General features: G+C 42.8%; 1 protein-coding gene across 6 annotated transcripts in view; it reads left to right on the top strand.

Moving 5' to 3' along the window:
- Window positions 1-16,765, top strand: part of SZT2 (SZT2 subunit of KICSTOR complex) — a 484,798-nt gene that overhangs the window by 13,964 nt on the left and 454,069 nt on the right. For all 6 annotated transcript variants that reach the window (XM_030207429.1, XM_030207428.1, XM_030207430.1 and 3 more), the window contains exons 2-3: window positions 4,981-5,154; window positions 15,061-15,231. In XM_030207429.1, the coding sequence (XP_030063289.1) occupies window positions 4,981-5,154; window positions 15,061-15,231 (345 nt within the window). The remainder of the gene's footprint in view (window positions 1-4,980; window positions 5,155-15,060; window positions 15,232-16,765) is intronic.

Here is a 16,765-nt window from a genome sequence, read left to right as displayed (position 1 = left end):
TTATCCATGAGCGTACTAAAAAACAACTGTTTCATCGATCATTCACCTTCCATAGATTCAGCAATAAATCAGGGAAATTGCTGGCAAGAGTAGTAAGGAATTGGGGGGGTAATAGGTTCGTCCCATCTTTGATAAATCCAGATGGCTCGCGTGAAGCCCGGCCTGAGGGGATGGTACAGATTCTACATGATTTTTATGCATCCCTTTATAGCAACCTAGGCGAGCGGAGTGGACCCGCTTTGGTAGACTATTTAGAAGATTCGGGTATCCCACAATTAACAGCGGAGGTAATAGATCAGTTGAACTCCCCTTTGAGAGCTAAGGAAATTCAGAAAGTGGTCAAAGCGTTAAAAAGGGGTACGGCCCCGGGTCCCGATGGGTACACGACAGAATACTATCAGTGCATGTTGGCGCAACTATGTGGCGCCCTGGTTTCCTTTTTTGAAGCCTCGGTGGAGGGAGGTGGGTTTCCGCGGAACTCCAACGAGGCGTGGATCACACTGATACCGAAACCGGGGAAAGACCCAGAATGTCCGGAGTCATACAGATCGATCTCTCTCCTTAACGTGGATCTCAAAATCTTAGCTAGGGTGTTAGTGGAGAGGCTAAGCCCACATATGACCACATTGGTGGGAGAGGGACAGGTGGGATTTGTGAGGGGCAGACATTCCTCTATTAATGTCTGTAAAGTTTGCATGGCTGTGGCCTATAGCCAACTGTCACAAGAACCCTTGCTTTTTGTGAGTCTCGACGCCGAAAAGGCGTTTGATAAAGTACGCTGGGATTACTTGTTTGGAGTTCTCGACTACGTGGGCTTAAAGGGCTGGTTTGCACACGCAATTGCGGCCCTGTATTTCCACCCCCAGGCTGCTATATTAGTAAATGGAACTCGTTCCGCCACGTTCCCGATAGCGAGGGGGACGAGGCAGGGGTGTCCACTTTCACCGTTGTTGTTTTTGCTTTATCTGGAACCTCTATTGTGCACGATTCAAAGAGACCCTGGGATTGCGGGAGTTGAGATGCCCTCCCTATCAGTGAAAACTTTGGCATTCGCAGACGATATTCTGTTGACCTTGACACGCCCCTGCAGGTCGTTGCCGCACCTCCTGGATACTATAGGAGAATTTAGCTTCTTTTCGGGGTTTACCCTTAACCTACAGAAGTCAGTGGCGTTCCCAGTGCAGAGCTCGATTAGGGAGACATGGGAGGGAGAGTTTCCCCTTACGTGGTCTACGGGGCCCTTAAAATATCTGGGAGTACTAATCCCTGCTGATTTATCTGATTTGTATGACGTGAATATTGAACCGCTTCGGCAAAGTATACGGCACGCACTGCGGGGTTGGCACTCGCTCCCGTTGTCCCTCATGGGAAGAATTGCACTATATAACATGATATTGGTGCCTAAGTGGACTTATGTGCTACAAATGGTGCCGCTCTGCCTGTCGCAGAAGGACGACCAGTGGGTGACACGGTTGGTAGCGAGGTTCATATGGCAGGGTAAGAAATCGCGTATGCGAGCGTCTCAGCTCTTTTTACCGAGATCGGGGGGGGGGGGGGGGTTTGGGGCTGTTGAGTATCAGACTCCTTTCAATTGCCAGTAACATGCGTCACCTCACGGATTGGTTCCGGGGATCGTCTTACTTCTCATGTACTGGGGCTGAGACGAAGCTGTTTGCCCCGGAGCACTTTAGTGCCTGGTTGCACGCGGCGCCGGGGAAACTGCGGACACCTCCGGCTTTTGCACCAATACTTATGCCTCTGAGGAAAGCTTGGAGGTGGGCCTGTAGGTTTTATGGCTTATCGGCAGAGTCCTCTCCGCTGCTGCCAATCCAGGGTAACAGAGACTTCATGCGGGTACCACTTCGGCAGATTTTGCCATGTGGGGCACAAAAAACTTAAAGTATTTATACCAGCTATATAATGAGGATGGCACACTAAAATCTCAGGTAGAACTGCAGTTGGAGTATGGGGTTAAGGGACTAAATTTCTTTTCTATGTTCCAGCTGCGCCATTATCTGAGATCCCTGCCGGCCCCCACTATGACAGCGCAGGTGTGGGAACAATTAGTTACCATATTGGGGTTGGACGCACAATTAAGGGTCCCTCTCAAATACTATCATGCTTCCCTGCGGGAACATCTGGGTGAGGTGGAATATGGTAAATTAACCAATTGCTGGAGTAAAGAGCTAGCGACAAACCTCCAGATGGAAACGGTAAAGGTTTGTCTCTTGGGAACCCAAAGACTGACGGAGAATGTGACGTTGCAAGAAACACATTATAAATTTTTGATGCGGATGTATATTTCACCTCATAGAGCACATAGGGCATCAATGGGGACGGAAGACAGGTGTAAGAAGTGCGCCCAATCCCCAGCTGACCTAGGACATATGTTTTGGAGGTGCCCGAGGATCCTTGGGTTTTGGCGCCAGGTCTGTCAGCATGTGTCTGGGCTCTGGGGGGTTGTTTGGAAACCAACTCCATCTCAGTTATTTGAGGTGTTCAGGGTGTCCCCGTTTGCTCCTCGGGGCCTTAGATGCTTCTTGAAAAAAACAATCCTGGTTGGAAAGAAATCGATTCTTCAACAGTGGATAACCGGTGACCCGCCTACACTGCAACACTGGCGATCTAACATGATACACCTCGGCGCTTTGGAGCGTAGGGGAATAGAAGACCTATCCTCGCCACAAGGAGACAGGCTTTGCCAAGTCTGGTCCCCCTTCTGGGACTCATTGACTGCAGTAGCGCGTAGTAGAATTTTGAATTCTTAAGTGCGACATAGAGGGGAGGGGAGGTGGGGGGAGTTGAGTTGTTCAAGGGGATGGGGGGGGGGAGGCGGGAGGGGGGTAAAAGTAAAAATGTATTTGCACTGAGTTGTATTCTACCATCATGAGATGACTTTAGTGGTGTATGAAGTGTTTCTCCAAGGACAGCATTGTGTTTGTTTATTATTGCACCAATAAAAATATTTAAACATAAGCTGTGGTACATTTGGGAAATGGAGAGGCTCTGGGCCCAACGTTGTAAAATGCTATCTAAATAGGAAGCTATTTGGCACCCTTTTGTTTCTAATTGTTCGTGTTGATGGTCGTGGTTGGGGGTGAGGGGGGGTTCTTCCCCCCCCCCTTTTTTTTGTTGGGGAGGGGCTGGATATTTGTACTTCTTTCAGATAGATCTGGAAGTTTAGTGTGTGTTGTTACTTGTGCCTTGGGAGAGTTTTATTATGATAATTGGAGCTAATTTTGAGATGGGGTTGACACTGTACTGTGTTGTCACTCAAGTGTATATTTTTTTTTTATTTCTCCCAAACTTTAATAAACACTTCATTAAGTTAAAAAAAATATGATAAGTCAGATAATTAATTATAATGATAACATACGAGGAATAATTGTGTGTTTGTCATGAAGCTAGGCAAGCGTATTGGTTATGTTGAAACAGATAGGAGAGAAGGCAACATTAGTTTATTGTCTTTTGCTTGTGTCTATGATTTTAACCATTTTTTATTTTATTGTATTTGAGTGAATGGTTTCTTTCCTTTATTATATGGCTTTCCTTTTCTTTGATTTTGTGTTTAATATTTACATTGTTAACTTCTTTGACCTATTGCAACGTAAAGGTGATATATCAAGTTTTTTTTTTTTTATTTGAAAGAAGTCTTTATTGTTCAATGAAACATAACGTAACATAACATACATTGCACAAACATCAAATAAGTGCTATTCTATGGTAAGTACAAAAAATCTTGTAAGAGTTTCTCCATTGTGGTGATTATCAGTTTCATCATTCAAATATTAACATCACGTAACTTCAAATTTTTTCGTTTATACCATTTTTTTCCCCCTTCCCTTCCCCCCCCTCTGACAATCCCCCCCCCCCCACTGCCCACCCTCCCTCCAAAAGGACTCAGCTAACCGTTAACAAGCATATTACACTCAGATAATCAACATGCTAGTGATATATCAAGTTTTAAACAAACATAAACTTTAATAGAAAAGCCTTTAGTAATTTACGGAATCTCAGATAATCTTCTAAGTACCTTAATTGCTTGGGTAGAGAATTCCAAAGTTTGGTACTCTGATATGTGAAGCTTGCAACTAGGACTGATTTGTATGAAAGACATTTACAGTTTGGATAATGGAGTGTGAGGTATTCTCTAGATGTTTTTACTGTATTACGTGAAGGTAAATCAATTAGTTGTTGCCTGTAGGAGGGTGATAAATCTATGATTTCTGTGTCGAGGCATCAGTCTACTACTACTTAACATTTCTATAGCACTACTAGACGTACGCAGCGCTGTACACTTGAACATGAAGAGACAGTCCCTGCTCCACAGAGCTTACAATGTAACAGTCTGTACCACAAATCTTTGATGGTAATCCGGTGCAGCTAGTACTGGAGCGGTAGCTAATGCAGTCTTCAATGTTTGAAAGGCCACTTCACACTCTGGCGACCAGGAAATGATTCTCACGTCTGACTGTACACAGCAGTTTCATCAAGATAGGCCCTAGCGTGCTCCTGGAATCCATCTGACACGATTGACCAAGCATTGGAATGTTCCAGGGGCATTTTTCATTCCAAAAGGCATCACTGTGTGCAAGAATGATGCATGCTACCTGAGTACCAATATCATATGCCACATTACAGTAAGCATCTATAAATGATGCAGACTGCACTGAGGAGCAAGAACAATTTATGCTACTTGAGTACCAATATCTTAGGTCACATTACTTGGTATTTTCTATTAGTGCCAAGATTTGCTACTTCAACCCACTTGTGTGCTTCTTGTCCTGTAGGGTAGGGCAGGGGAGCTTGAGTCAGATAATCAAAGTGTGTGGGCCTGGCCTGTACAGGATCTGCAACTTTAATAGACAGATTCCTTAGGAGATAGTAGTAGATGTTAAGCTTGTATAGTCAGGCTTTTCCTTTTTCCTTGTCTCTCTGGTTTTCTCACTTTATTACCCCTCACCCCTTTTTTTTTTGCAGTTGACGTCGGATAAGGAGGTAGATGTTGTCAGTGTTTTGCCAAATGGATGGCAGATGGATGAGCCTATGGGGCCGAAGCAATATCTGCTGCTGCCGTCTTCACAAGTTACATTCCTTGCTCGGCAGTACCGCTTTGTTATTGAGTTGGACCTGAGCCCATCTACAGGGATTGTGGTGAGCTTACAGTGACAAGCTTGGCTAAATTGAAAGGAGACTAAATTTCATCAAGTACAGCCATCTCCTAAGTTATTAACAGCTCTTTATGGAGTAATGCAGGAGTAGAAATCTGTAGCCATTATTGGAATGGTAAAATAATTCCTTCCTGATCATTAAATATGGCAGAAAGTTTAGCTGCTGTATTAGCACAGTGTAGATGCTTCTGAATGGTCTGGTAATAGTTGATCCTTAGTGGGTCTGGGTTCTCAGTGAAGCTAGTGAGATAACACGAAAATCTTTGGGCATGTAGAGCTCTAAGGGGAAGTGTTGAGATGGGAATTGTTGTGAGGTTTGGGCTCTGAAGGGAAGGAATTGGGAGCTGTGAGCTCAGAAGTGAATTGAATTCTGCCTTTGGTTTAGGAGGCCATAGCTTTCAGTAGCTAAATCTGTTTCCAACATTGGAATAAAGAAAATTACATAAAAGAAAGTAATATATTTCTGGGATATGCAGCATAAAATATATTGAACTTTTTCAGGATCTTGCCAGGGTTTTGTAACCTGGATTGGCCACTGTTGGAAACAGGTTGCTGGGCTTGATGGACCTTTGGTCTGTCCCAGTGTGGCAATACTTATGTACTTATGCAACAAATTCAGTACAAAATAATACATAAATAATACATGAACATGAGATATACCCATTGCATATATAAACATTAGTAAATACAGTCTTTTTCTGTGCAATCAATGCAGTCATAATCTGACACCTACTACTACTAATCATTACTATGATTCTACTTACACATACGCATGACTGTACATGTTATATGCTGGTATTTTCTCTGGCCCTAGTGGGTATGGAGGTTTAAGTGAGTTGCCCAGGAACACAAGATTTAGGCCATCCTCACTGTCACTAAGGTATAAAAAGTCATGGACCGTTAAATTATCAATAAACTAGTGGAGAAAGCAATGGCACATCCCTGGCATTTGAATTGTGTTTACTGCATGCCAAAACATCTGCTCTGCCACCACATCTTAGGAATAGTACGATAGTAACTGTAGGAGCAATATGATAATTAGGTAGAGTGTGCAAGGAATATTTTTGTTAGCACTCTAGAACTATCTTTATGAAAACATGCCTCCTATAAGCAATCCTGAGTTCTCACTCCTTTATCTATGTACTGATGAACCATAAAAACACGTATCTGAAAAAAGAATAATACATATGTTTATAATATGTTTATATACAGTATAAAGTATTTACAAGAATGGAAAAATGACATATAGGAAATAAGGTTCTTTGAAACTAAAACACACACATCAGAAATTAGTTAGTACAAATGCAAACTTTACCTTATTGGCAACTGCCAAATCTGTCACCAACAAGCGGTCACAATGTTTGACTATGCAGCATGCATGTGTTGACAGTGTCTCTCGTGGATGTCGGAAAAAGCAGGGTCTTGAAGGCAGTGCTTGCTTGGGAAGGCTCAAGTGTTCAATGAGTTGATAGAAGATCAGGTGAAAGTCAGATGAGGTTCAAGAGGCTAAGAGAAGGGTCAGGATAAGAACATGGAAAATAAAATCCCATCTAGCGATCATTTCTCATACCAGTAATGTCTGTTGTTCTGATGACAGTTCAGAAGTTGATTGGCTGTTGAAACCAAAAGAATCTCTTTGATATCATTCTAGCTGCATTTCTTAGAATTCAGGGCTCCAATCTGTCTTTTGACATGAGTTCTGGGAATTTCCCCCAAATTCAGGTTCATTTGAGTCTGGCTCAATCTTGAGGGGCCATTTTGACCCAAGAATACTTTGTATTGTATTAGTTGATATTCGGGCACAATAAGAAACAACAAAAGGAATGTCAAGTCAAATGCAAAGTGCTGATAAAGAGGGACGTTGAAAAAAAGATTGCATTGCAGACAAAAACATATAGTAAGAAATTTTTTAGGTATATTAAAAGCAGGAAGCTGGCAAAAGAATCGGTTGGACCACTAGATGACCGAGGGGTAAAAGGGGCGATCAGGGAAGACAAAGCCATAGCGGAGAGATTAAATGAATGCTTTGCTTCGGTGTTCACCGAGGAAGATTTGGGAGTGATACCGGTGCCAGAAATGGTATTCGAAGCTGACAATTTAGAGAAAGTGAATGAAATCTCTACAAATGTAGAGGATGTAATAGGGCAATTTGACAAATTGAAGAGTAGCAAATCTCGTGGACCGGATGGTATTCCTCCCAGAGTACTGATAGAATTGAAAAATTAACTGACGGAACTATTGTTAGTAATATGTAAATTATCTTTAAAATCAAGCGTGGTATCGGAAGATTAGAGGGTAGCCCATGTAGCACCGATATTTTAAAAAAGTTCCAGAGGGGATCCGGGAAATTATAGACCGGTGAGCCTGATGTTGGTGCCGGGCAAAATGGTAGAGACTATTATAAAGAACAAAATTACACAGCATGTTCAAAAGCAAGGATTAATGAGACAAATGAGATTTAATGAAGGGAAATCTTGCCTCATCAGTATGCCCTTGACCTGGATTGGCCACTGTCGGGGACAGGATGCTGGGCTCAATGGACCTTTGGTCTTTTCCCAGTATGGCATTACTTATGTACTTCTTTGAAGGGTGAACAAACGTGGATAAAGGTGAGACAGTTGATATCATGTATCTGGATTTTCAAAAGACATTTGACAAAGTACCTCATGAAAGACTCCAAAGGAAATTAGAGAGTCATGGGATAGGATGTAGTGTCCTATTGTGGATTAAAAACTGGTTAAAGGATAGAAAACAGAGAGTAGGGTTAAATGGTCAGTATTCTCAATTGAGAAGGGTAGATAATGGGGTTCCCCAGGGGTCTGTGCTGGGACTGCTGCTTTTTAAAATATAAGTCATCTAGAGATGGGAGTAACTAGTGAGGTAATTAAATTTGGTGATGATGCAAAGTTGTTCAAAGTCGTTAAATCGCAAGAGGATTGTGAAAAATTACAAGAGGACCTTACGAGACTGGGAGACTGGGCGTGTAAATGGCAGATGACGTTGAATGTGAGCAAGTGCAAAGTGATGCATGTGGGAAAGAGGAACCCGAACTATAGCTACGCAATGCAAGGTTCCATGTTAGGAGTCACCGACCAAGAAAGGGATCTCGGCGTCTTTGTTGATGATACGTTGAAATGCTCTGCTCAGTGTGCTGCGGTGACTAAGAAATCAAATAGAATGTTAGGTATTATTAGGAAAGGAATGGAAAACAAAAGTAAGGACGTTATAATGCCTTTGTATCGGTCCATGGTGCAACCGCACCTTGAATATTGTGTTCAATTCTGGTCACCACATCTCAAAAAAGATATAGTGGAATTAGAAAAGGTACAGATAAGGGCGACGAAAATGATAAAGGGGATGGGACAACTTCCTTATGAGGAAAGGCTGAAGCGTCTAGGGCTTTACAGCTTGGAGAAGAGATGGCTGAGGGGAGATATGATAGAGGTCTATAAAATAATGAGTGGAGTGGAATGGGTAGACGTGAATCATTTGTTTACTCTTTTGAAAAATACTAGGACTGGGGGCATGCGATGAAGCTACAAAGTTGTAAATTTAATATGAATTGGAGAAAAGTTTTCTTCACTAAACGTGTAATTAAATTCTGGAATTCGTTAACAGAGAATGTGGTAAATGCGGTTTGCTTAGCGGGGTTTAAAAAGGGTCTGAAGTGGACGGCTTCCTAAAGGAAAAGTCCATAGACCATTATTAAATTGTCTTGGGAAAATCCACAGCTTATTTCTAGGATAAGCATCGTAAAATGTATTGAGCTTTTCTGGGATTTTGCCAGGTTTTTGTGACCTGGATTGGCCACTGTTGGAAACAGGATGCTGGGCTTGATGGACCTTTGCTCTGTCCCAGTGTGGCAATACTTACGTACTTGTTCAGACAGGCATGCCTGAACATGTCCTTAATTACAGTACAAGTCTTAGAATAATTGTCTCTGTATTGTAAAGCATAAGGCACTGCAGGATTGTTGAGTTTCTTCAGGTAAGAAGTTAATTGCCTTACTGGGTCAGACCAATAATCCATCTAGCCCAGAATCCTACTTCCAACAGTGGCCAATCCAGGTCACAAGTACCTGGTAGAAACCTAAATAGTAGCAACATTCCATGTTACCAATCCCAGCGCAAGCAGTGGCTTCCCCCTTTTCCATCTCAATAACAGACTATGGACTTTTCCTCTAGGAACTTGTCCAAACCTGGCCTTTAGGAAATTGCTTAAGACCTGCTTATTTGAGCAAGCCTACCCCAAAGATCCTGTTCGCCCTCATTAATTTCAGGAAGCCACCAGTATGGACTGACACTGCTATCCTGGACTGACCCATCTATTTTTCTCTAACTTACTGTCCTGCTTACCCCTTTCCGTTTATTGTACCCTGTCTGTTTGTTATTCAACTGTTGTAAGCCACATTGAGCCTGCCAGAGGTGGGAAATTGTGGGATATAAGCACAGCAAAATAAATAAATAAACTCAGATACGCTAACTGCTGTTACTACGTCCTCCGACAATTAGTTCCAGATCTTAACTATTCTTTCCATGATAAAATATTTCCTCCTGTTCGTTTTAAAAGTATTTCTATGTAGTTTTCTTGCGTGTCCCCTAGACTTTGTACTTTTGGAAGTAGTAAAAAATTGATTCACTTCTACTCGTTCTACACCATTCAGAATTTTGTAGACTTCAGTTCTATCTCCCTTCAGCCATCTCTTTTCCACGCTGAAGAGCCCTAACCTCTTTAGCCTTTCCTCATATGTGAGGAGTTCCATCCCCTTTATCATTTTGGTCGCTCTTCTTTGAACCTTTTCTAATTCTGCTATATTTTTTGAGTGGGTGACGAAAGAATTGGATGAAGGACATGCGCTAGATATAATCTACTTGGGTTTCAGCAAAGCCTTTGATACGGTCCCCAACAGAAGACTCATGAATAAGCTGAGAGGGCTGATCTTAGGACCAAAAGTGGTAAACTGGATAGGAAACTGGTTGACCGACAGGTGGCAGAGGGTGGTGATAAATGGAATCCGCTCGGAAGGAAGGAAGGAAGGAAGGTGAGCAGTAGAGTTCCTCAGGGGTCGGTGCTGGGGCTGATTCCATTTTTTTTTTAAATTTATAAATTTAAATCATTATGCCAAGGATTTACACTTGTACAGAAAAGTGTTTAACAATCAAAATATTATAAGAAATATTAAATGATATTACATGCAACTTAACATTCAAGTCCACATTATTTGGAATCCAAGATTATTACAAGGGGAGGAATATAAAGCAACAATTCTTTAAGTCAAAATTTACATCTAAAGTGGACTGGTAAATTTATTTTAAACTCCTCAAGATCTTTTTGACGCAACAAAAGATGATAAATGAGAAGGTTCGATGAACACATATTTAGTTGTGTTATATCTTATTATACATTTACAAGGAAACCTTAAGTAAAATGTACCCCCCATTTGCAAAACAGCAGGTTTCAAAATCAGAAATTGTTTCCGCCTTCGCTGAGTTTCCCTCGAAACATCAGGAAATAGAAGAATTTTTAAACCCAGAAATAGTTTCTCTCTATTCTTAAAGAACATGCGGAAAAGTCACTGTTTATCAGGTAGCAAAGCCACAGTAGCTACCAATGTTGCCGCCGTGGCTAGTTCAGAATCTGAGGTATCCAAAAGAGCAGAAACATCAGTGGCATTTTCTTGTTGTTGGTGATTTAATTCCTTCCTTGGCAAATAATATACTTTCGTAAAAGGAGGCAAATTTTCTTCAGAAATTCCTAATATTTCTGGCAAGTAACGTTTTAGCATTTCCAGTAGTTTCACTATTGTGACCCTTGGAAAATTAATAAACCTGAGATTATGGTTTCTCATATAATTTTCTAACGTTTCAGACATATCTTAGATTGGAGATGTCTTTAACCATTAAAGTTTGTATATTTTCTAGTTTTGTTAAATTCTTTTCAGCACAATCAAAGCGTTCAGTCAAAGATTTAATTTCAATTTCATTTTTTTCTATTCTCAGTTCAATTAGGGAAATTTTCTGTAAGACATTATTTGTTTGTAAAAGAAAAGTTTGTCCCAATTGGGAAACTAAGTCCCACAATGAATCAAGAGCTACCTCTGCTAGTTTTGAAAGCAATTCTGGGGGCACTATCACCTTTGGTTCAGGAGCCGCCTTCTGTTCCGTACCTTGCACATCCGCTTCTAGAATTGCAGAGTCATTCTCTCTAAGGGGCATCGATAGCCCCTCTACCCCCTTCTCATTTCGATGAAGTGGAGCTTCACTTGATTCTGGGCCTGAACCCCACCCTGGCGGCAACCCCGTTGATCCCAAGAGGAGAGAGCTAATACTTTGCGGTTGCGGGGACGGAGCTCTGCTATCGGGGCTGTGCGTTGTTTCCAGCCCAGGGAATGCTGAATCCTCCTGCAAGCCGGCGTCCACTATGGGACCGCTCCCAATCTCCTGGCCAGGCCTCTGGGTCCTCAGGAAACGGTTTATCGGTCCAGCAGCTAATGGGGCTGGCAGCGGGGAAGCTTGGACTGCTGTCCTGCCTCGTCTTTTAGGCATTGTTGACAGTAAGCGGAAAAGAGGACCACAGCTAGTCTTAGGTGCGTGCAGCCATCTTGGATCCGGGCTGATTCCATTTAATGTATTTGTGGGAGATATTGCTGAAGGGTTGGAAGGAAAAGTTTGCCTTTTTGTGTATGACATGAAGATAGCCAATAGAGTGGATACCCTGGAGGGAATAGAAACAATGAGAAGGGATCTCCAAACACTAGAAGAATTGTCGAGGGTCTGGCAGTTAAATTTTAATCACAAATATCCTATATAATAATTTGCACCTCCAACGTTTCATGTCTGGCTGCCTGGGTTCGTAACATCTCCTGGCTGCCTGGGTTCGTAACATCTCCTGACGTCAGCCAGCCTCCAGCGTTCCATTCCCCCTCACTTCGCCCTCGCATCAAGACGTAATGACGTCAGAGGGCGGAACAGTGAGAGGGAAGGGAACACTGGAGGCGAGCTGACATCAGGAGGGATGTTATGGACCGAAGCCAGTGCCAGCCAGCCAGAGAACGTCCAGGTACAAATCGAGGGGAGGAGAGAATCACGGGACATCGAGGGGAGGAAGGGGAGGGCAGAGCAGAGGAGAATTGATGGACATGGATGGGATGGGAGGACAGTAGAGGAGAGAATCGCGGGACACGGATGGGAGGGCAGGGAATAGGAGAATCGCTGGACATGGAGGGGAGGAAAGAATTGCTGGACATGGAGGGGAGGGCAGGGGAGAGAGAAAAAAAAAGCTTACATGACAGCCTTCCTAGGGCCCGTTTCATTGTTGAGGAAACGGGCATGGTTCCACTAGTGTTTAAATATAAATACTCCAGACGCTTATTGAAACAATATCCAAAATGTTTATTAATATACACATATCACTCCTACCACATTCATACTTCATATTCATACATTCCACTGTTAGATGTAATCGCTAAACCCATTGCTCAAAGCACATAAAGTATTGTCCAAGATAAGGCTCCTATATGAAGTGATCACCATGTCCCAAAGGTGCAAGCGACAGCTATGTCTTCAAGCAGTCAATAAATAATAGTTCTCACAAAAATGCTGATGGAAGCTGTTGTCTTTTAAAAATGTTGGTTAATAATACATCCTATTGGCAACTTCAAGTTCCAAGCCACCCGGATGAAAACATAGCACAGCAATAACCAGATAAGCATTAGGCATCCATTAGGTCAACAGTTGAACTTGAAAATCAGTAGCTCCTCTGCTCCCCAATGAGAGACCGCATTTCGTAAGCAAAGAAAATCACTGGAAACAAAAGAGTAAGAAATAAACCTACCTACAAAAGCTGCCATTCACGACTCAGTGGAACTGTTGGTTTTGGATCAGCCAGGAGCCTTTCGGGTGCTTCTAAGGAACATACTTTATTGTTGCGTAAGCTTACATTGATTGCCCAGAAGTGTATATTGAGTCTCGCCACATTTCCTGTTCTTTTGGCATTGGCAGAACCAAGTTCATTTACTTGCCACGTGGGAGGCGAAGGAAGCAAGGGGTTCCTTTAAGTTTGTTTTCTAAAAGTGTGGGAGGCTTATTTTGATATATTGTTACCTAGGGGGCTGTGGTCTTTCATTTAATAAGTTGTAACTTTTTTTTTCTCCAGCACCATGGGTTGAGTACCATAGTGGGGTAGGGAAGTAGACGGTTAATTGTACTTGTTCCATTATACTTTTGCTAATTGTTATTTGCTTTGAACTACATGGGTTAAGCATTCTATAAGTTGGGTATTAAATATAAAGAAATATACAAATTGCTGAGGAAACGCCATCCTATTCCAAACACCTACACAACCCTAACTCAGGGATCCCTAAACTTTTCAAGAGGCGAACTATAGTGGACATTTTGGATCACTGAGGAGAGCAGTTTGGGGAGAGGGAATAGTGGGTCCCATTTGGAGTTTGTTGTACCATGCTACCAGTTCTGCCCTCAGCTCGTAGAGCCTGTGAGCCCTGCCAACTTTGCTGGGGGGAGGGGAAATCTCTTCATAGGTGAACCTCAAGTTAACTGGTTTTCAGCCTCATCTCACTTGAGAGGCTGTTCCACCAAGTGGAGGTCACTGTCAAGAAAGCTTGTGCTGTGATTTGAGCTCTTCCAAATTCTTTACTCTGGTTATTTCTGCGAGTGCATATAGATACAACCCGTTTGGGGTGTTATTAGGATACCTGACAAGTAGCCTAAATACTAACAGGTTTTTGGTGATACCTGCCTTAGTGAGTGAAGTGTCCGAAGCAAATGTGTTACCCTCTTACCCTTAGACCCAAGCTTACTGTGCCCTAAATAATAGAAAGAACTATCTCCGCAACCAAGTATTGTAAAAATGAAGTATGCATTTATTTACAAGAGCAACAAAGATAATGTGCAAAGAAGGCAAGAATAAAGACACAGGACGTCTAATCTTAGAAACAGCTTAGAGTAAACGCCCATAAAGCCCTAATTAGACTCCTGAGCAAAAGAGTCACTTTGAACCCACAGCATGTGTACAAAAGTACATAAGCAAGCATACAACTTGATGCCTCTAAATGGCAGCACGTTCCTCAGATGGTCTGTTGGGTTCAGCTCAGGTCTGCTCTTTTAATGGAACGTCAACACAGCAACCCTTGCATCAGATAAGAGCCCCTTTTTATACAGAAATCATGGGCTGCAGCTGTGCTGATGACATACATTCTGGCTTTGGGGGTGATGCACACATAACTTTGTTTACCCCAAATATTATGGCTTCAAGGGCATTGTCTCACTGGAACCACACTGAAGGAGTGACTTTGAGAAGAAGCCAGGGTTTCATAAATAATGTGTGTGACCTGCCAGCCACAGTGTCTAAGAGTCCTTGGCTGTTCTGGCCATGACATTAATGCTGATGATAACCTTATTATTCCAGCACATTGGGACCCTTGTCTTCACCTGTTTGCAAGGCCGCAGCTTCAGGAAATAATAGGCTTTGCATTGAAAGATGGAAGAAGCTAGGTCTGCATTTCTGAAGTCAGGTTAGCATCAGATATTATAATCCTATATACCTTTGCTATATAGGAACACAAATAGTGCTTCATAGTGTATGCTTTGCTTCTACATGTTCAGTGGACTTTCTGTGATGAATGCAAGTACATTGTAAGTGTCTTGGCCAAGTAAACTGGCCCTTTTTCCCTTAATACACAAAAAGTTTAAGTTGGGATCTAATAGTTAAAATATGAAAGACTTCAGGATGGCTGAGGTTACTTTACAGTGGAGAGGGACCAATTCTGTGGCTGGATCACCAGCCTTATGAAGAAATGTCAGCATTTGTTTAACTTTCCTTCATTTGGCTTGCCGTAAATTCTCTAATACCTAATGTTATGCTTGTTAAGGATGATTCAACAGGGGAGATAATATTTGATGAAGTCTTCCATGCCTTATCACGCTGTTTAAATGGACTGATCCGTGCTTTCCATATCCCGGGTTCAGACATAGTCTACCAGCCAGAGATCTTTGTCACCATCCAGGCCTACTCTTCTATCATTGGACTTCAATCCCATCAGGTACTGCTCTCTCTTGCTTTGATCCATCACACTTGTATTTCTTGGATTTTAACTCCTGTTATATCACTGGGAATGTGAGTACACCTCCAACCTGACCTGGCCTGTAACTGCTCCCCACTCCTAAACACACTCCTCTCCTGCTCTGTCCCTGACCTCTCCTGTTTTTTGTGGAGGTATGAATCCATTTCTCCAAGGACAAGCAGGCCTTGAATTCTCTACAAAGAGCTTTGTGGAGCACGAGACAAGCTCCACTGTGTATGTGCAAGTGCTTTTCTGCCTGCTGCGAGAGTGCAGTTACTGCAGTTGTTTTTTTTTTTTTTTGCAGTGAAGAGTGGTTGCGTTTCTCTTCTGCTTTTCACAGCTTGATCCAAAAGCTTTTTCATTGCCTTTGTGGTGATTTTTTTTTTTTTTTTGCTGTGTTTTTTTGTGTTCCAGTGTTTGGGTTACCTTTTGCCTTTCCCTTATTGTTTTAGTTTCTCTTTTTCCCACTTTTTAAGTTTCCTTTGTTTCCCACATCATTAGGCCGCTTTTAGACCTTGACTTTGGCTGGGTTCGCCCACTCTTTTTTTTTTTTTTTTTTTCTCTGGTGCCTTGCTCCTTTTTGTGGCACCATCACTTCATTTGATTTGGCTGTGGAGGTTTTTCCTTCCATGTCCACTCACATTCCCAGTGGCTTCAAGCTCTGTACTTGGTGCAGTTGGACTGTCTCTGGCAAGAACTCCCATTTTTAGTGTCTTCAGTGCCTTGGGCCTGACCATAGTCCTTTTAATTATGTCTTGTGTTTTTGTATGAAGAAAAGGACCCAATTGGCCAAAGAGACTCAGTGGGAGTGGATTTTTGGAGCCTGGTCTGAATCCTCAATGTCAGCATTGACGTCTGCATCGATGTCAAGTGTTGCATCATTACATATGACTGCTATACCTGTGGATACTGGGAGCAGTTGTGCGACGAGTGGATCTCCACCTACCTTAATTCTGACTGCTGTGCAGGGCTCCCGGTACCAACCTACATCGGTTCTGACACTGAGGCGACATGAGGATTCAACGTCATCCTAGTCAGCATGGAAGAGCCTCGATGACCGGCTTTGGGCGAAGGCCAAGAAGCATGGGCATCAGCATAGATCCTCCTCGATGCACTGTGCCGGGAGCTCCGGGGGAGCCAAGGGATTCAGCACCCGAGAAGCGCGGTGCTGGGAGGATTGTGCTGTGACTGGACCACTGCACGAGATTCTGCAGGACATTCTCGTGCGGAACTTGGTCCTATCTGTCTGGCCTGGCACTATCCAGGAAGATCGATACCGTGTACCAGATTCACAGCACCATTTGTTTTGATGAGCCTCAGTTGCCTCATCAGTCCCTTGTGGTTGAATCCGCCCTCAAAAGGGCCAATAGTTTTAGGGACTATGCTTCTGCACTCCCGGGCAGAGAAACTAGAACCTTGGACACTTTTGGAAGGAAAATGTTTCAGGCCTCTATGTTCTTGTCACGTATACAATCATACCAGCTCTTCACAAGTGTCTACTTGCAGACTCGGT

Source organism: Microcaecilia unicolor, chromosome 6, assembly GCF_901765095.1.
Source record: "Microcaecilia unicolor chromosome 6, aMicUni1.1, whole genome shotgun sequence".
NCBI lineage: Eukaryota > Metazoa > Chordata > Amphibia > Gymnophiona > Siphonopidae > Microcaecilia > Microcaecilia unicolor.
The sequence above is the reverse complement of the archived record's forward strand: the minus strand, read 5'-3'. Positions and strand labels throughout refer to the sequence as shown.